General features: G+C 41.3%; 1 protein-coding gene across 5 annotated transcripts in view; it reads left to right on the top strand.

The window, feature by feature from the left end:
- DAAM1 (dishevelled associated activator of morphogenesis 1) overlaps positions 1-3,138 on the top strand; it is a 206,134-nt gene extending 202,996 nt beyond the window's left edge. For all 5 annotated transcript variants that reach the window (XM_006144833.3, XM_014586410.2, XM_014586413.2 and 2 more), the window contains one exon: positions 369-3,138. In XM_006144833.3, the coding sequence (XP_006144895.1) occupies positions 369-578 (210 nt within the window). In that variant the 3' untranslated portion in view covers positions 579-3,138. The remainder of the gene's footprint in view (positions 1-368) is intronic.
- Positions 3,139-20,848: the final 17,710 nt, after the last annotated feature.

The following is a 20,848-nucleotide window of genomic DNA, read 5'->3' as shown; positions in this document are numbered from 1 at the left end:
AGGGCGTGTGCGCTCGCCAGACAGACAGAGACATAGAGACAGAAAGCGAGAAATCACCCCCCAGGGGGGATGGTCACGCCGCAATCCCTTCTCCATTCTTCTCTCAGGATCTTGGGCACGCACGCACACGCGCCCTGCGTGAGATTTAAGCCACCGGGTCCGAGACGCGAACCGCGGTCGACTACATGGGAGTCCAGCGACATAGCCATTACGCTAACTGCTGGTTCCCCCCACCCTCTCAGCTCTTCGCAGTTCTAGGAGAAGGTAGCTTGGTGTGACAGAAGTATTAACACATTTCACAGAATTCATCTGCACTGAAAACAAAAGACATTTTAACACTGGTTTAAGAGGTTTCTTTCTATCTACAGCTCAAAGAACAACGTGAAAGGGAACGTAAAATGAGAAAGGCAAAAGAGAATAGTGAAGAAAGCGGGGAGTTTGATGACCTCGTTTCCGCTTTACGCTCAGGAGAGGTGTTTGACAAAGACCTTTCCAAACTGAAACGGAATCGCAAGCGCATCACCAACCAGTTGACAGACAGCAGCCGAGAGAGACCAGTCACGAAACTTAATTTCTAATTTTCCTTGAATACTTTTTCACGAAGCTGATGAGCCACCCTTTGAAGTGACTAGAAGGTTTCATCACACTGCCTTGCAATCCGAACAGTGGCAATTTCTTCTTCCATCTGTGAGTGGGTGCGTGAATGTGCGTGTATGTAAATGTATGTGTATATATATTAAAAAAAATGTATATAGAAGTCTGAGTGCTGTCTGCAGATCTATCTGTATGTTTAACATATTTTATGTTGATGTATGTGCTCAGAAGCCCTTCGCGTATGCATTCATATTGAGTGTGGCTCATTTTCTTCCCCTGGACACCGTGACTGTTCAGAAGCACAATAGTATCTCCTGAAAGAGATGACAGAGACATTCCCTTGAGTAAAATTTAAAAACAACAACAACAAAAAACTTTTAAAAGGAAAAAAAAAGAAAAAGGCTTGAGAAATATTTTAGGGTTTCCAAGCTTGGTATACTTTGGAATTATTTTCATTGGTGGAACTGGAGTTGGGAAAATACAGACTGAAAATGGTTTGGATAGTTGACAGTGTGATGCTGGTGCCGCGCATCAGTAATTCATAGGACCAGCTTAGGATTTCTGGTGTTGGTGTGGGGATATGGTCTGTCCATGTTTATGGAGAACTTCTTGCACACGATTTGGGTTATGTAGAATGTCAACCAGAAGTTTTGTATATATTTTGAACACTGATGTTTTTTTTCTCCCTAATTTCATCAAGTTCTCAGTCAAGTACTCTTGATGATTTCTTTACATTGCTTTTAGAAAGAACACTATCTAAATGCAATCCGCGTTCTTATTAAGGAACGAAATTGTCAAATTGTGCTTGTTGTCCTAACAATATAGATATATAAACTTTAAAAATATAATTCCCACCCAAGATTTAAAGGAAGCATTTTTTGAAGGGATAAAGATTATTGGAAAAAAAATTTTTTTTAATGGGGTGCCTTTTTTTGGTATTTTCTATTTTCTGTTTTGTAGGACAAGCTGCATCTTCTGTAAATATAGGTCTGGCCACTTTGATAATGCACAAAAATGTCAACCACGTCAACAGAGATGCCCAGATCTGTTTATCTCTAAGTATATTTGAAGTGGTTCGCTGTTTATACGTTGTCATTTTAAGTTGTATGTCAGTAAAGCTACCTGTAAAATTTCAGTCCAAACAAATAAAGCTCTCAGGGAGAAATGAATAAAAACAATGAACATTAGAAAATAAAATATAGATACTTACCATTAATCTACCAACTCTTAATATCTTTAAATTATAAGATATATATAAAAAAGGACTGTTACTTTTCTTCTGTTTTTTTTTTTTTTTTTTTTTTGCTTTGCTTTATTTATTTGTAGTTGGGGAGGGGGACTAAAGTTTTCTTTTATTCTTTCCATCAGTCCTATTGTGGTTGGGTTTCCTGTGGAGAGAGTAGTTTGTCCTGTTGCACTAGAACATTATTTACATGCTAAATTGAGTTTTTCCTGTCAATTAACAAATATTTATTAAGCATCTACTGTGTACCAGGCATAGTAGGACTACAGTGGTAAGCAAGACAGAATCCCTCCCCTCAAGAGCTTACGTTCTGATTATTATGGGGATATTATGGGATGAAGACTACCAATGTACGCGCTGTACAGGAATCGTACTATTAAAAGTGATTTGTATAAACTATAATGCTTAGTGCAGATGGCGAGGTATCTGTGCTATGTGAAAGCTGTGAAATAGTACTCTAGGAGTTGTCAAGAGCTGTGGTTTTACATTTTTTTCCTTATTCCAAACTTAGCAACTTGCTATGTATTATATGGAAATTAATGATGCCAGTAAATAAAACAGTTGTAAGTACAAAGCAGAGGTCATTCCCCCCACCCATGTTACCCAAGGTCTGCAAATACACCATGTAGAAGGTCCAGACAGAGACCAGAATCAAAAAGGCTGGGAGATGAGGACAAGGGGACATGCTGATGATTCTGTCTGTTCCTTAACTAAAGTGCCTCTATGTGTATTCTTTTCTATTTATAGCAGGAGAAATTTGATCTGGCTCCATTTTGGAACTGTGTTTTGGAAATGGCTTTGTCTTACAGTTCAAGGAACAGGACAAGTGAAGAGAGAGTCACCTTAAGGAGCAAGTTGGTATAGCATGTCCCTTTTGCCCTTTTTAATTTTGCCCTCATTTCGATATGGCCATCCTGGTGGGCCTCTTTTGCCATTTCCATTTTTAGTTTTTTTCCCCCAAAACTGTGTGCAGGTAATTCCACGTGCCATTGTTAAAGAAAAAAAAAAACAACTACTTTTTAGATTGGTGCTGGTGTAAGTAGTCACTTTTCTCTCTTGGGTGTGTATTTTAAAGTTTTTGTTTGTTTTTAAATTAATGCCAAAAAGAAAAAGCATTATAATTTGTAAACTTAATTATATGTCTTGTATCTTATTAGCTTAGTAGTCAAAGCCACTTAGTCTTTAGGTGCAAGACTGTTGTTATAGTACCAAGAAGAAAAAAATGTCGTATGTGTTACAAGACTGTACATTTTTTTAAAAAAATAGCAATATGCAATAAAGAGATGAATTCATTGGGTGTACATATATATGCTTTCTATGAATTATTAAAACAGCACCATCAAACTTCTTTGCACTTACCACTATTGAACTTAAATATTGCAAATTGTTCACAAAATCCAAACTACTGTATATACATATTTTTAAATTTGTGCATACTGGACCGGGAAAGATATAGCTTCCTCTTATGGTGACATTCAATATGCTCAAGCGGCCATATGCTACCTCCTTCAATATTTGGTTTATGTATGAGTTGTACAGTTTCATGTTACATATGATGGCACTACTGGTGAAATTATTCCGTTTTTGGAAGTATAGAAAAGAATCTCTAGTCTCCAAAATCAAAACTACTCTCATTTTGAAGCATTTTCTGTATTTTTTAAAATACAGGCTCTTCTCATGTCAAGATTCTTCTGCCTTCGCCTCCCAGCTGGGACAATAGGCATATACCACCATGCCCACCTCTTTTTCTAGACAGAGTCTTGCCGTGTTGCCCAGGTCAGCCTCAAGCTTGTGATCCTCTTGCCTCGGCCTCCCTGAGTTGCTGAGATTATAGGCACATGCCATTATGCCCTGTCTTTGAGTTGGACTGGGAATCAAACCCATACCTCTTGTGTGGCCCCAGCCTACAGAGCAGTGTCATAGCAGCATGCACTACTGCATTTAGACTTGAAGGATTTCCCTTTTAAAAATTAATTTTTGATATAATAGGTCAATATAGGAAGTGTTACCTGTACAGATCAAGAAATGTGCTTTATAAATACCTTCTAAAAGTTGGGGGTTTTCCATGGTGCTACATCACCTTGGCTGCCTAGCAACCCTCAAACCAACTTGAGGGCAAGCTGAAAACCAGCTGTCCCAGTAGTTGATAGGAAATACCCCAGCACTCCATCCACCAATCCTTCTGATCTTTGGAAGGGATTCATGATATTATAAGTGCTGGCTATCTTGTTTTTCATGAAGTCACTAGATAACTACATGGTATCCAAAAGCGATCATCATTCTCTGAAGGTAGCATTTAGACTGGAAAGAAGCATCTATGTTAGACAAAGGTTCACTCCATCACATTCAATGAATGTCCCATTGCCTATTTGTACATTTGAGTGCAGAGATATGTACAGAACCACCTTGACCCCAAGTACCCTTGACATATTGGTAGAAATGAGGGAAAACATGAAACTTTCAGATTGTTACATTTATTTTAGTGTATTCAGTCCTCCTCTGCCCAAAAAAATCATCAGTAGGTGAAATGTACCTGTGTTATGGGAGTGAAGTTATGTGATCCATCAAAACTTTGCCACTTTTCTGTAACCTGAGTATAGATGAGGCAAAAGAATCTTTTTTATTTTTTTATTTTTTGGTAGCTTTTTTCCATAGATGAGGTATGCTTGCTGCAAAGAGACAGAAAGGGAAAGTAAGAAATTATCTGCCAAAGAGTGGCCTCACTGGAGTCCCTTCTCCTCCATTCTTTTTTTTTTTTATTCTTTTTTTGAAGAGGTTTTTGCTATAGGGCACATGCGCTTACCAGAAAGATAGAGAGAGACAGAGACAGAAAGCGACAAATCACCCCCCAGGGACGACGGCTGGCCATACTGCAATCCCTTCTCCTCCATTCTCCTCTTTGGATCTTGGGCACACACACACATGTGCCCAGCGTGTGTTTAAGCCACCGAGTCCGGGACTTGAACCGCGGTCGCCTACATGGGAGTTCAGCAACATAGCCATTATGCTAACTGCTGGTCCCACCCCCTCCATTCTTTTCTTGAGATTTTTGAGTATGCATGCACATGTGCCTGGCACCGTCGGGTCTCAGACTTGAACTGTCAGCTATGTGGGAATCCAGTGCATTAACCACCATACCACCTGCAATCATCTTTGTTAAAACAGTTTAAACACTTCTATTCAAAAGACTGAGTTCTAGAAGGGAGAACTTTCTGGGAGATGCTCTTTTTAAACATCTACTGTTGCCTATCAAGTAGAAAATCTTTTTTATTTATTTATTTATTAGAGGTTTTTGCTATAGGGCGTGTGCACTCACCAGAAAGACAGAGACAGAAAGTGAGAAATCACCCCCACACACACCCAGGGAGGATGACCGCGCTGCAATCCCTTCTCTATTCTCTTGGGATCTTGGGCACACATGCACACGCTCCCGATGTGAGTTTAAGCCACCGGGTCCAGGACTCGAACCGCAGTTGACTACATGGGAGTCCAGTGACAGCCATTATTCTAACTGCTGGTCCCCAAGTAGAAAATCTTAAGAACTCCCATGGCTTAACAGCTACTTGAGACTAGCCCCATAAACACTAGCTTTGACAGCTGTTGGACTGTGAGTGGAGAGATTTAAATCAGGTGTCCAGGGCTTCTTGCATCAAGGCCATTTATAGACCATCACCACTGAATGATGTGCTTATTTTCTCTGTGTGGTCTAAATGTTGTTTCAAGTATCTATATCTCTGTTTCCCTAATACAAACTCTACTCCAAAAATTTGTTGAGTTCATAATTTAAAGGTGGCTAAAATCTATGAATTCTTTATTTTGGAGAAAATGTGGGGCCTCTGGAGAAAAGAGCTTTGTTTAAAAGGATTTGTTTTTTTTTCCATAGCAAATACCAATCAGAATTCTTTTTCATCTGGCTAGGGAGGGGGGGAGGGGCTCAGACCTGCCCTTTGGTCTCTTCCCTGTTAGGCCTTTATCTACTACAAGCTATTGTGTGTTTCCATGGTACCCAACAAGCAACATAAGCATGACATTGCACACCAGGATTTTCAAAGGACATGTTTATTTTTATCAAACCTTGACGTGATTTTTCCCTGAATGGGAAAATGAAATGTTCCTAAATACAAATTTGTCCCCTAAATAAAGCATTTGTTTTCTCTGCTTTTCTGCCTATGGTTTCTTTTACTGAAAGGAAGAAGAAATAGTTCTATAAGACTGATGTTCAGTATCATCCATACATTTCATTCACACCCATTCTGGTCATGTGGGGACCCTTCTTATGGCAAAGTATCTGCAGTCCCTTGTGATGATGAGTCTAATTAGGTTGGAGGCTACCCTGAGTCTTCTAAGGTGGAAGGGAGTACCCAGAGAGGAGCTGATTGTGACGCTAAGCAATGACTCAGAAAAACAGACATGGGGAAGGAGGAGGCTTAAAAAAGGGGCCAGTGAGTGGTTAAGGCACTGAACTCCCACACAGTCAATTGCAGTCAGAGTCACTTAAACTCACCGGGCCAGCAGATGTGGGGGAGACATCACTGGACTCCCACTTGGCCGATGGTGGTTTGAGTCCTGGACCAAGTGGCTTGAAAATCATTCTGGGCACATGTGCATGAGTGTCCAAGATCCCAGGAGGAGAATGGAGGAGAAAGGATTGCAGCATAATCATCCCCCCCACCCTTTGGGGATGATTTCTCATTTTCTGTTTCTGTCTGTCTCTCTCTGGCAAGCGCATGTGCCCTATGGAAACAAACAAAAACCTCTAAACTCTTAAAAAGAGAGAGAGAGAGAGACTCATACAAGGTACATAGGGACTAGTATGGCCATTCTCATCTGGGAGTGATTTTTCACTTTTTCTCTGTCTCTTCAGCACGCACTTGTTAAAAAAAAAAAAAAAAAAGGAAAAGTCAAATTGTAGGTTGTAGGTTGATACACAGAAGTCCACTGATTTCCTATGTATCAGCAATGAACAAGTATAATTTGAAATTAAAAATACAATAGCATTTACATTAGTACTCACCAAAATGAAATACTTAAGCATAAATCTAACAAAATACATATAAGACCTATATGAGGAAGGCTAAAAAACTCAATAAAAAAATCAAAAAGCACCAAAATGATGAAATAGTCTATATTCAAGATATCCAATATTGTCAAGATATTAGTTCTTCCCAAGAAGAATCAATGCAATCCCAATAGAAATCCCATTAGGGCCAGCCCCTGGGCAGTAGTTCAGCTTCTGCAGAGAAAGCCAAATCCCATGTGACCAATCACGGTTTGTGGAATTGGACCACATCCTCTCACATGGACACAGCACACTCTGACATAAAAAAAAAAATAAATTAAAAAAACACTCAGAGGGACCAGCAGGTGGCGTTGTGGTTAAGGCACTGGACCCCCACATGGCTGACCAAGATCGGAATCCTAGACCCAGCGGCTGGAAAACACTGGGCATGTGCTAAAATCCTGAGAGGAAAATGGAGGAGAAATCACCACCTGGGAGGTGATTACTTGCTTTCCCTCTGTCTCCGGTGAGTGCATGCACCTTCCGGCAAAAACAAAAATGAAACAAGAAAACTCAGCAAATTACTTTGCGTTTATTGACACAGTGATTCTACAGTTTACAGAGAAGCAAAAGGACCAGTGTAGCCAACACAATATGGAGAGGAATAAAGTTGGAAGACTGGCGCCACTCAACTTCAAGACATAATACGAAGCTCTAGTAAGCAAGACAGTGTGATATTGGCAAAAGAAAAGACAAATAGATCAGTGAAATGGGTCAGAAATAGTGCTACATGTAGTCCACTGATCTTTGACAAAGGAGCAACGACAATGCAATGGAGCAAAGAGCATCTTTTTCAAAAACATGATGTTGGAACAAGTGAACATCATGTGCAAAAAATAAACCTAGCATAAACATACGCACAGACCTAACCACATCCTTTACAAAAAAGTTAACTCAAAATAAGTCACAAACTAAATGTAAAACAAAATGATAAAACGCCTACAAATAAAACAAGAGAAAATCCAGACAACCTTGAGTTTGGCAATGATTTTTTGATAAAACACCAAGGATGCAATTCATGAAAAAGGATTGATAAGCTAGACTTCATTAAAATTAGAAACTTCTGTTCCACAAGACACTGTCTAGAGAATGAGATGATGAACCACAGACTGGGAGTAAATATTTGCAAAAAAACTCTTAACTGAGGAGCCAAGTGTCATGGAGGTACACACTGGATCCCACATGGCCGGCTGTGCAGTCTGAGTCCCAGGTTTGGTGGCTTGAAAAAGAATCATGCAGGACAAGCAGTTAGTGTAATGGCTATGTTGCTGGACTCCCATGTAGTCGACTGCGATTCGAGTCCTGGACCCAGTGGCTTAAAATCACACCGAACGCAGGACCAGCAGTTAGCGTAATGGCTATATTGCTGGACTCCCACGTAGTCGACCGTGATTCAAGTCCCAGACCCAGTGGCTTAAACTAACGCCGGGTGTGTGTGCGTGCATGCCCAAGATCCCGAGAGGAGAATGGAGGAGAAGGGATTGCAGCGTGGCCATCCCCCCTGGGGGGCGATTTCCTGCTTTCTGTCTCTCTGTCTCTCTCTGTCTTTTGGACAAGCGCACATGCCCTATAGAAAAATCTCTCAAAAAAAAAAAAAAAAAAGAATTATGCTGGGCACAGGTGTGTGCCCGACCACAATCCCAAGAGGAGACTGGAGGAGAGGGGATTGTGGTGTGGCCAACCTCTGCTAGAAGGTGATTTCTCACTTTCCCTCTGTTTCTCTCTGTCCTCTGGTGAGTGCACACTCATAGCAAAAACTAAAAAAAAAAAAAAAAGTAAAACAAAATAATTGATAGATGTCTGTTATTCAGAATGTATTTAAAAACCAAAAAATAAACCTCTTGAAACTCAACAGTGGGTGAAAGATCTGAATAGGCACCTCACCAAAGATATATAGGTGGCAAATAAGCCTATGAGAAGTACTCCATGTCACTCATTACCAGAAAAAGGCAAATTGAAACAATGAGCTAACACTACACACACACTGGAGTGGACAAAATCCAAAACACTGACAACACCAAGTGCTGGTGAGGCCCTGGAGCAATAAGAACTCTCATCCGTTACTGCTGGGAGTGCAAAATGATAAAGCCATTTTTGGAAGATAATTTGGCAGTTTCTTCACAAAATTACCCATACTCATGGGATCCAAGAATTTACCCTAAAAGAGTTGAAAATTTAACATCCACACAAAATCTTGCACATGGATATTTATTTATAGGAGCTTTTTGAAATAGTTGCCAAGTCTTGAAAATAGTCAGGATATGCTTCAGTAAATGAAGGACAAATTGGGGTACAGCCAGGGAAATACTTGGTAAAAAGAAATGAGCTAACAAAACACGGAAGGGACATGAAGAAACCTTAAGTGCATATTATTAAATGAAAGAAGTCAGTCTGAAATGGCTACATATCGTCTTATTCTAGTTAGATGACACTGGAAAAGGCAAAACTCTGGAGACAGTAAGAAGATCTGTGGTTGCAGGTGCAGGGTAGAGGAAAGGGCGAGCAGGCAGAGCACAGAGAATTTTTTTTTTTTTTTGAGAGGTTTTTGCTATAGGGCGCATGCGCTCGCCAGAAAGACAGAGAGACAGAGAGACAGAATGTGAGAAATCACCCCCACCCCCGGGGGAATGGCCATGCCATAATCCCTTCTCCTTCATTCTCCTCTCAGGATCTTGGGCACGCATGCACCCGCACCCAGTGTGAGTTTAAGCCACTGGGTCTGAGACTCGGACCGCGGTCAACTATGTGGGAGTCCAGCAACATAGCCATTATGCTAACTGCTGGTCCCGAACACAGAGAATTTTTAAGGCCATGAAACTACACTGTTAGTGTAATGGTGGATACTTGTCATTATGCATTCATCCAAGCCCCAAATGCACAACCCCAAGAGTGAGCTCTATGTAAACTATGGACTCTGGGGATATTATGTGTCCATGCAGGTCCATCAGTTGTAAATAATGGACCACTCTGGCGGGGACATTGATAATGGGAGAGGCTATACCTGTGTAGGGGGCAGAGGGCATATGGGAAATATTTGTACCTTCTGATCAATTTTGCTGTGAACCCAATATTTCTCTAAAATATAAAGTGTATTTAAAAATGATTTTTGGGAACCAGCAGTTAGCGTAATGGCTATGTCGCTGGACTCCCACGTAGTCGACCGCGGTTCGTGTCCCGGACCCGGTGGCTTAAAAACTCACACCGGGCGCGTGTGCGTGCGTGCCCAAGATCCCGAGAGGAGAATGGAGGAGAAGGGATTGCGGCGTGACCATCCCCCCTGGGGGGTGATTTCTCGCTTTCTGTCTCTATGTCTCTCTCTGTCTGTCTGGCGAGCGCACGCGCCCTACAGTAAAAAATCTCTCCAAAAAAAAAAAAAGATTTTTAAAAAAGTCTTTGTATATAAAAGGCAAAAATAAATAAATAAATACAAACTTTTCCCACAAAACCAGGCCAAGTTATTCTACTCCCTTGCATATACCCACCCACCCCACTCCCCCAGCTAAACTCCATTTGGTAACTTATCACATCCTTTTGACTTCCCTGTACATCCCTATACATCTGTATATATTTCAAAACAAAACAAAGCAAAACCAAAAACAAACAAACAAACAGCCCAGCAGTGTAGTTTTCATTCTTCCTTAGATCTCCATTCAGTCTGCTGCCCTTCAAGACTTCAACCCAGTCCCTAAAAACCTCCTGATTAATGCTTAGACTCCCAGAACCTTAGTATCCATTCCTTACCTTTGTATTTTAGAAGTCAGAAGGAAGAAATAAAAGGAAGGACTTGTCACTAGTGATTTAGTCACTCTTAGGCAGTTTATTCGGCCTTTAGGATTTCCTGTTAACAATTTGTGTATGTTGACTGTCAGGAGTTCACAGAAAGAATCTTTCTTCCCTCCTGTCTTCCTTTCTTCCCTCAAACCCGCTTTAATTACTCCACCATCAGAAGGCCTCATTACTAAGAATTCACATAAAATCCCTTTTGCAGAAAATAGTCTTCTCCTACCGCCTTGAATGTGAGCTATTTGACCCTGGAAAGCAGCAGCTGTTTAGTGACCTGACATTTCTATGGCTGGTGAATCCACACTGAAAGCTTAGCCATCTATTGTCTGCTGGAGGCTCTGCCAGGAATGGGGTCATCTCACTCAGCTCACTGCTAAAGGATTAATGCAATGGGAAGAGGATTCTCAATCACATGGTTTAGAGAAATGATGCTTCTAGGACAATTGGTATTGACATTTTTGTTCACTAGAAAGGTGACCCAGACAAATCCTGAAACTAAAATCGTTAAAGTACACACTATAGAAGACCAGCTCCCAAATTCCTTTCTGCTTCTTCTATTCCTTTGTACCAATATCTAAGCGAGACACTAGAACCCAAGAACCCTGGTTTCCAAAGTTGTCTCCATCACTGTCAGACATGAACTTGACCCTAGGTGAGTCTCCCAAACACCTTTAGTGGTAGACAGATCAGTTCTAAAATTTCCTATTGCATGATGCTGCAGTCTTGCCTCTGAGGCTCCCAGTCCCTGGGTGCTGTGACTCACTACTGCCAACTCGCTAAGTAGAATGAAATACACCATTCTGATTGCACTGTTGATCTGTCACAGCCAGAAACTGGGGTTTTTGCCCTGGCTCTTTAGGAAGGGGAAAGGTGGAAGGGCTATTGCATGAAGCACATTACATTTCAGCAGCAATGAAGCTGATGGCAGGATTTCTTTTCACTGGGTAACTGTGGTAATGCTCTTGCTTGTGGCAGTCTCTGAGCTGCCCCCAAACCACATGCATTGATTTCATCATCAAATCAATTTATATCATTAACATGACTTTTCCCTATAGAACCTGTGGTGGTGACCTACAAAGAGTGTGGTTGGAAGAGGAGGAAGGAACTAACTAATCTAAATGCGTAGCCCACTGCTGCCTTCACCTAGCAGACACAGTTGGAATGGCATGTTCTTAGAGACTCTGCATTTGAAAAGCAGCACTTGGCCAGCAGATGGTGTAGCGGTTATGTCACTGCATTCCCACATAGCCAACCACAGCCTGAGTCCTGAACTCAAACTTTCGCTATTGAGCATATGAACTCATTGGAGATAGAGAGAGAGGGAAAATGAGAAATCACACCCGGGGGAGATGGCCACGCCACTGTCCCATCTCCTCTATTCTCCTCTTGGGACTTTGGGCACACTAGCATATGTGCACAGTGTCTCTCAAGCCACTGGGACAGGTCTTGAGCTGCTTAGTTGGACATGTAGAATCTAGCCACCTTAACCACCATGCCACTGGCTGGCCCAGTTGCCACATTCCTTAGCCTCTTATTTGACTAGCCTTTCTTTGTCTTTCATGACATTGCCAAGGCGCATTACTTTCTGAAGGCTTTAGGGAAGGGTATGTTTCCTTGCCTGTTCCAGCTTCCGGAGGCCTCTTGTATCCCTTGGATTTGACCTACTTTTTCCAAATTCAAAGTCGTCAATGGCAGCTTGAGCCCTTCTTTCCTTCCATCCCTTTGCCCTTTTGACCCTATCCCACTGTCATATCTCTCTCTGACCACAACCAAAAAAGTTCTGTACATTTAAAGACCTGGTATGATTATATTGGATCCACCCAATGATCCAAGAAAATCTCCCATCTCAAAATCATCTCCCTAATCGCACCTGTGGTGTTCCTTGTGCCGTGTAAAATAGCATACTCAGAAGTTCTAGGGGTTAGGTCATGGATACCTTTACGAGGCAATTACTCTTCCTACTGCAGAGTCAAATATAGGCCCAAATCTTGAAATTAAAAAAAAAAATCTGAGTTACAAGTAAAATTAATAAAAAGGGATCAAGAGAGATATTTTGATGAAACGTCTTAGTTTCAAATGTAAAATTAAAAAACAACAAACAAACAAACAAAACAGTGTTGGTTCCTAGAGAGGCCTGTCTTCCTGGCTTACAGATGGCCACTTCTTGCTGTGTCCTCACCTGGCTGCTTCTCTGTGTATGCCCAGAGAAAGAGAGAGATCTTCTTATAAGGACACCAGTCCAGTTAGATTAGGGCCTCAACTTTAAGACTTCATTTAATTTTTTTTTTTTGAGAGATTTTCACTATAGGGCGCGTGCGCTCGCCAGACAGACAGAGAGAGACATTAGAGACAGAAAGCGAGAAATCACCCCCCAGGGGGGATGGTCACGCCGCAATCCCTTCTCCTCCATTCTCCTCTCGGGATCTTGGGCACGCATGCACACTCGCCCAGCGTGAGTTTTAAGCCACCGGGTCCAGGACGCGAACCGCGGTTGACTACATGGGAGTCCAGCGACATAGCCATTACGCTAACTGCTGGTTCCCAAGACTTCATTTAATTTTTATTACCTACCCAAGCACCATGTACTCAAATACCACCACACTGGAGATTAGATCTTTCACATGCAAACTTTGGAGGAACACAGATCAGTCGGTTCATTACATCCTCCATCTGTCTTCAATTTGTTTAAAACCCAGGAAAGGAAGGCAGAGTGCTTTTTACTGGGGATCCTCTTTAAGATCCAAACACCCTTCACATACATCTCTTCTACAAATTCCATAAACAAGTCTTCCAGACAACTAAGAAATTAATTAAATTTAGGAACTTTGAAATGGAGAAATATATGTATAAAGACTTGCAGTGCATAAATAGGGACAGCTTGGGACCAGCAGTTAGCATAATGGCTATGTCGCTGGATTCCCACGTAGTTGACCGCGGTTCGAGTCCTGGACCCGGTGGCTTAAACTCATGCTGGGCATGTGTGCGTGCGTGCCCAAGATCCTGAGAGGAGAATGGAGGAGAAGAGATTGTGGCATGGCCATCCCCCCCTAGGGGGTGATTTCTTGCTTTCTGTCTCTCTGTCTCTGTCTGTCTGGCGAGCGCACGCACCCTATAGCAAAAACCTCTCAAAAAAAAAAAAATAGGGACAGCTTTCTAATCTTTCATAGGGCATAGTCAGGGGATATGCTCTCATTTTTATTTCGAAATTAGAAAAATAGAGATTTAAATTTTTTAAAGAATTTATTTATTTATTTATTTTAATTTGCTATAGGGTATGTGTGCTAACCAGAGAGAGAGAGTGAGTGAACAAGGAAGCTAGGGGAACCAGCAGTTAGTGTAATGGCTATGTCGCTGGACTCCCACGTAGTCGACCGCGGTTCGTGTCCCGGACCCGGTGGCTTAAAAAAAACTCACGCCGGGCGCGTGTGCGTGCGTGCCCAAGATCCCGAGAGGAGAATGGAGAAGGGATTGCGGCGTGACCATCCCCCCTGGGGGGTGATTTCTCGCTTTCTGTCTCTATGTCTCTCTCTCTGTCTGTCTGGCAAGCGCACGCGCCCTACAGTGAAAATCTCTCCAAAAAAAAAAAAGCAAGCTACCATGTATGGGACTCAAACCGTAGTTAACCCTGTGGGAGTCCAACATCTCAACCACCAAGCTATTTGCTGACCCCAAGACATTTTTTTTTTAACTTAAATGTTTTATACTAGCAGAGTTAACAGCTATACATAAAAGTTTTAAATCTCATCTATGTTCTCACAGCTGACACATTTATATACCTAATCCAAGCCTTCAAGTGTCCAACGTCCTATTCAAACCGAAAACACCCATAAATGGGCAGACTGTTTGTCTAAAACTTACTCCTAGTCCAGTCTACTGTACCCGAAATAGTAGTAACTCCATATTTCTAGTTCCTTTGGTCAAAACTCTCAGGGTCACCACTAACTTCTTTTATCACACAGCTGCCCTCACTCCTATAGCAAATCCAGCTGGCCTACCTTCAAAATAGGTCCGGAATTTGACCTGTTCTCATAAACTCCACAGTTACCACCCTGGTCATAGTATCGTCTTCCTCCTGGATTATTGCAGTGGTCTCATAATTAGCCTCTCTGCTTCAGCCTTTGACCCCATAGAGTATTCTCAGCTCAATGACCAAAGTGATAACTTTCAAAATGTGTATAAACTCGGGACCAGCAGTTAGTGTAATGGCTATGTCGCTGGACTCCCATGTAGTTGACCGTGGTTCGAGTCCTGGACCCGGTGGCTTAAACTCACACCAGGCACGTGTGTGTGCGTGTCCAAGATCCCGAAAGGAAAATGGAGGAGAAGGGATTGCGGCGTGACCATCCCCCCGGGGGGGGGGGGATTTCTCGCTTTCTATGTCTCTGTTTCTTTCTGTCTTTCTGGTGAGCACACGCACCCAATAAGAAAAAAAAAAAAAAGAAAGAAAGAAAAGAAAAGAAAAATGTGTATAAATTCGTATCACTACATAAACTCTCCAGAAGCTTCCCATTTCACTTAGAAATAAATGCCGCATGGTTCTCATAATGACCTTTCAGCCATAAATAATCTGGACACCAGCCCAGCACCACCATCCCTCTGACCTTGTTCCCACTCTCTCTCTTCCTCCCTGCCTCAGCCACATTGGCTTCCTCTTCTTCCTTGAACATATCAAGCACCAGCCCACATCATAGCTTTTGCCTTTCTGTTTCCTTTGCTTGAAAGACTCTGCTGTTAGAGATCACATCACTTTCTCTGCCATTTTTCCCAGGTCTTTGTTGTAATGCAATCTCAGTAATGACTTCTCTGCCACCCAACTTACAACTCACACCCAGCTGGCACCCAGTCCTCTTCTCTGTTCTAAGGTTCTGCATAACATGTATCATCGTGTAGTTTGCATATTATTTATTATGTCTTCTGACCCCATCCCACCTAACAGAATAAAAGCTCCATGAAGTTAGAAATATTTGTTTCGTGTGCTATTCTCAGCCCGTGGAGCAAGGTCTGACATTCTGAAGGAATCTTAGTAAATGTTTGTTGACTTGAATAAATGACTTCACTATATCATTCTCTTTGACAGGTCATATTTGAGCCCTGGACCTGGCAGCTTGAGGAACTCACTAGATGCTATGTGTGTGCCCCAAATACCAACAGGATGGAGGAAGGGAGGAGAGGGATTGTAGCACGACCACGACCCCCTGGGAGGTGCTTTCTCCCTTTCCCTTTCTGTCTTTCTGTCTCTCTCTGGTGAGTACATGTGCCCTCTGGCAAAAAAAAAAAAAAAATGTAAAAAATTAGAAGAAAAAAAATTAGAAGAACTATGAATAGTGAGGGGCAATGTAACCATTACGCCATCTGCTGGTTCCCACTACAGTTATTTCTAAAGCTCAGCCCCACATACACACACACACGCACACACACACACAAATTTAATAAGAAAGTTTAAATGAAAACAAAAATCACAATTAGGAACAATCACCTCCAAAAAATATTAGCTCAAAAGTTAACCAGAACAACTGATTTATTTTTGTAAGGTTGCCAGATAAAATATAAAAACACAGTTAAATTTTAATTTCAGATAAATAATGACATTTTAAAATCTAAATATGTTCCTTAAATTTTAGGGCATAGGGGGCCAGCAGGTGGCATGGTGGTTGAGTGTGCTGGACACCAACATGATTGATCACAGTTCAAGTCCTGGACCTGGTGGTTTGCTTTCTTATTTCCTCTCTCTCTCTCTCTCTTACTCTCACTCTGTCCTGGTCTGGTCAAATTAAACATAAATAAATAAATAGGGACCAGCATAATGGTAATGGTTAGCATAATGGCTATGTCACTGGACTCCCATGTAATCGACCGCGGATCGAGTCCCAGATCTGGTGGCAGTGGCTTAAACTCACCCTGGGTGCGTGTGCGTGCGTGCCCAAGATCCCGAGAGGAGAATGGAGGAAAAGGGATTGCAGTGTGGCCACCCCCCCTGGGGGGTGATTTCTCACTTTCTATCTCTCTGTCTCTCTCTGTCTTTCTGGTGCGCTCATGTGCACTATAGCAAAAACCTCTCCAAAAAAAGAAAAACTAAATAAATAAAATAAATAAAGTTAAATAAAATAATTCTTTGCAAAACAAATTTTTGGGACATAGACTAAAAATGTATCTGCTGTTGGGACCAGCAGATGGCATAATGGTTACATTGCTGGACTCCCACGTAGTCGACTGCGGTTTGAGTACCGGATCCAGCGGCTTAAAACTCACACTGGGGTGTGTGTGTGTGTGTGTGTGTGCCCAAAATCCTGAGAGTAGACTGGAGTATATGGGATTGTGGTGTGGCCATCCCCCCAGGGGTTGATTTCTCACTTTACGTCTCTCTGTCTCTCCAGTGACATACGCGCCCTATATCAAAAGTCTCTCAAAAATAATAATAATAAAAAAAATGTTAATTGTTTCTCTGCAGTTCTAATTTAACTGGGGAATCTTATGTTTTTCTTTGCTAAACCTAGCAATTCTAATTTATAAAATAATGATAAGATTATATAAAAATATAGCCACTACATAGAGGATACAGTTAAAACTGTACTCAGAGACAGAGGTATGATTATCAATGCCTTTATTTCTTTAAAAGAGAAAAAGTAACTTCAAGCTTAAGTGAAAAATGAGAAAACAACAAAATGAAACAAAAGAAAACAAATGTAAGTAATGCACAGGAATTTCTCACAGGCGATAAATTAATTTCAAGGAGGCCCTCCCGTCTACCCTAGTAATAACATTGCCAATGACTTTGGTAGAGTCCTTGATCCTCCGACAGTGTTGGGCACATTCTAACGAAGCTCCTCTTCATCCACTCACCTTTCTAGGTGCTCTACCAAGATCTTGTTGATGTCTTTTTCTTTCAGCTGTATTACTGCATGTCATTGGCGTGTTGTGTACTGTCCATCAGATCTGATTTTTTGACTAGAAGAAGCTTTAAATCACCACTAGAAATATTGTTGCTTAGGCTGGTGATTTAGAAAGGGCCTACTTCATGCCCATTTAGTTGATTCAGTTTAATGGACACCTACTAAGTCTCACTGTCCCTCTTACACATTATCCCCCAACATCACGACAGATGAGTCTGGTGCTTTTAAGGCATTTCTCTCCTATGCCCTATAAACGTATTCAGGGAGATGGCAATGTCTCCCTAAAGATATTAGCAATGGAGACACAAGCTTAGGATGGACCTATAAGTGTCTGGACTCCCTGAAAAAAGCAATTCTGTCAACTAGCTGTGAGAACCAGAGGGTAAACAAAGACGTAAGGTCTATTGTGTTTGATCTGTGTTGTCATATCCTGAGCAGTGTTCTTCTTATCAGCAGTGGTTCCATTGCCAAATTTCAGTTTGAAAGAGCACTACAAAAGGAAAAAATTCAAACTTTTATGTACTACTTCCCAGGTAATAAACACAGGATTTCCTGTATCCGAAATGACTTCAACAAATTGCTTGTTTCTTCAAAAATGGCCTGGTGACAAATGTGAGCCCTGTCACTGATTGAAATCTCCCCCAGCTGAGCAAGGGGTTTTTCCAGCTATTCAGTCCTGCTGGGCTGTGAGCCACAGGAATGAGTTTTATTTCGCTGATTTCTACGTGGCTTTAGTATTTCATGTGTTCACGTCTTGTCTCTCCATACAGCCTATGCAGCCTGTAAGAATCGGGATCACCCTTTTCCTCTGGGTGCTCAAACAAGCAGCATGTTGGATGAATAAAAAGGTAGATGAAGGATCAACAAATGCTTTTGGCCTATGGTTTTAGCAATAGTAAGATGGGGGAATTTCTGAGTATTGACTGTTTTTAAACATTTCTTTCTGGTAGAGAAGGATAAACCTTTGGACTCATAATCTTGACAGGAAGGAAGTGTGTCACTGACAGAGAGGCAGGAATCTGCCCCTCTCAGAGGTGACTCTGGTCACGTCAGGATAATTTGTAAATCTAAACTGGAAACAGTTCCTTTCCCCATTTCCCATTTCTAATAAAGTGCTCATGATGAACTAAGTGAGTGGAATCCTCTCCCAGACTTTATTCACTCTTTGTTTTAAGTAAGCGGCTTCCGGAAGCATTTGGTTTCCTAATTCCCAATACATAATGTTGGCCTGAAACTCACTTGTGCTTTAGTCATCACAGTGATGTACCAGAGAGTCATAGCAACCACTCCAGTTTGCCAAAGAGGATAGACAGGATATAATCAAAATTCTGCAGGAATATGGTATTTCATGCCATTATGTGGAAGTCACTAGGGAGGAAACCTTTTCAGGAAGAGCCAGAGTGTCCCTTTAGGGTGAGAATGAGTGATGATCTCTCTACAGGGTTGCCCCAGTTGCTGTTAGATATAAATACCAGCTACACACCTGGAGACAATCCCTGTGACACGTCTCTGGGTTCAGGGAGCACAAATCTACAGGTGTAATGAATTGCCACCATTCGTTTTGTTAGTCTCTTGGGCTTATTTTTTGAGAATCCAAGAATACCTATCTGTCACCATGTCTCCAAGTTTTAATACATTTGTAAAAATGAACTCGCTAAAATATGACTACATAAATTTTCATAATTAACATTTGAGAAAGGACTTTCTTTTAGAATAATAACAATAATTGCCATTTATTAAGGCCAGGCACTATAATAAGCATTTCCCATAAGACAACCCAATAAAAACCCAATGTAGTATTTTTGCTCGTATTTTATGGAAGAGAAAACTGAAGCTTAAAAAAATTAAGAAATTTGGGGCCAGCAGGTGGCATAAGGCTCTGGATTCCTATGTGACTGACCATGGCTTTGGTCCTGGACCCGGAGACTTGAAACACCAGGTGTGCATATGTGCTCAAAATCCTGAGAGGAGAATGGAGGAGAAGAGATTACTCTGTGGCCATTCTCTCTAGGGATTTCTTGCTTGCTGTCTCTGTTTCTCCAGCAAACAAATGCACCCTATGGCAAAAATCTCTCAAAAAAAAATCAAAAAATTAAACTAAGGTTCTAAGAATTCAACCATGACTTGACTGAAAATTCTGAGTTCTTAAAAAATATTCAATAAAATAGAAACCACTAACAACACTTCCATTATTTCCCTGATTTTTGTCTTCAATGTCAATGCTACTATTGTTTAAGTTCAAATCTTGGAATGAGAATGGCGCTTGCAGCTCATTTTCTGGGGCTAAGGCACTACTTTGGTTCACAAATAGAAATTCTCTGAAAATGGAACAGTAGAATAATGGAAGAGTCATAGAATCTTGGGACAGGAGGATGACACTGGAGAGACATGCATTGTTTCAGTCTTCTAAGATCTACCTCCCTCCTTCCCACACTCCCAGATCACAGAGGGATATGTGAGCCCACCGAGGACATCAGAGCCCAGGAACACTGAAGCTGGTCCTCTGATGGTCCCTGAAGTGGCTGCCCTTTTAATTCCTACTACCTAGAACCCAGGAGCTTCCCTGACTCTGGATTCCTCTCTGATGCTCAGTTCTTCAGCTCTCTCAGCAACTTTGAAAATTGGCCAAAGCCAGCTTCTGTTGCTTACAAGTAAACAGTCCTGACTGCTACAAGGACCTAATCCAGGGCCTTTGTAGTGTTGAGGAGACACACACGGCACCAGCACTCCCCTGCTCCTTAAGCAAGAAGGCTATGTGTGAACCAAGGGTTTTATTATTTTAAAATAATAATAATAATAATTAATAAAATTAAATTAATAATTCTTTTAAAACATAGTGAGTTTTTTCTTTTTCTTTTCTTTTTTTTTTTTTTTTGCTATAGGGTGCGTGCGCTCGCCAGAAAAAGACACAAAGAGGCAAAGAAACATTTGAAACATTGCTAATCTAGTTACATACTCTTAGTCTTGGGTAGCTCAATGTGTGCGAGTCCAGCCCGGCTCTTAGGGTCTAGAATTTTGTTTTTTAATACTAATTTAAACATTAATTAAAATGCAAGGACTTACTTAAAGAGTCCGTTTAATCACATAATTTGTACCCAAGTAAGAGATAGACATGGAAAAAACTGCTATCTCAACTTACCTCCTGTTACCGACTTTGTCAAACCTGGGTTCCAATCACATCTGAATTTTCCTTTAAACAACGTACTATTTTCACCTGACTTTAAATGTACAGTAACATATTTGTTTATGTCTATATTTAACATTGATCATTTTTATTTA

Source organism: Tupaia chinensis, unplaced genomic scaffold (genome assembly GCF_000334495.1).
Source record: "Tupaia chinensis unplaced genomic scaffold, TupChi_1.0 Scaffold000133_1, whole genome shotgun sequence".
Classification (NCBI taxonomy): domain Eukaryota; kingdom Metazoa; phylum Chordata; class Mammalia; order Scandentia; family Tupaiidae; genus Tupaia; species Tupaia belangeri.
Note: the sequence above shows the minus strand (reverse complement) of the source record. Positions and strands in the feature narration are given on the sequence as shown.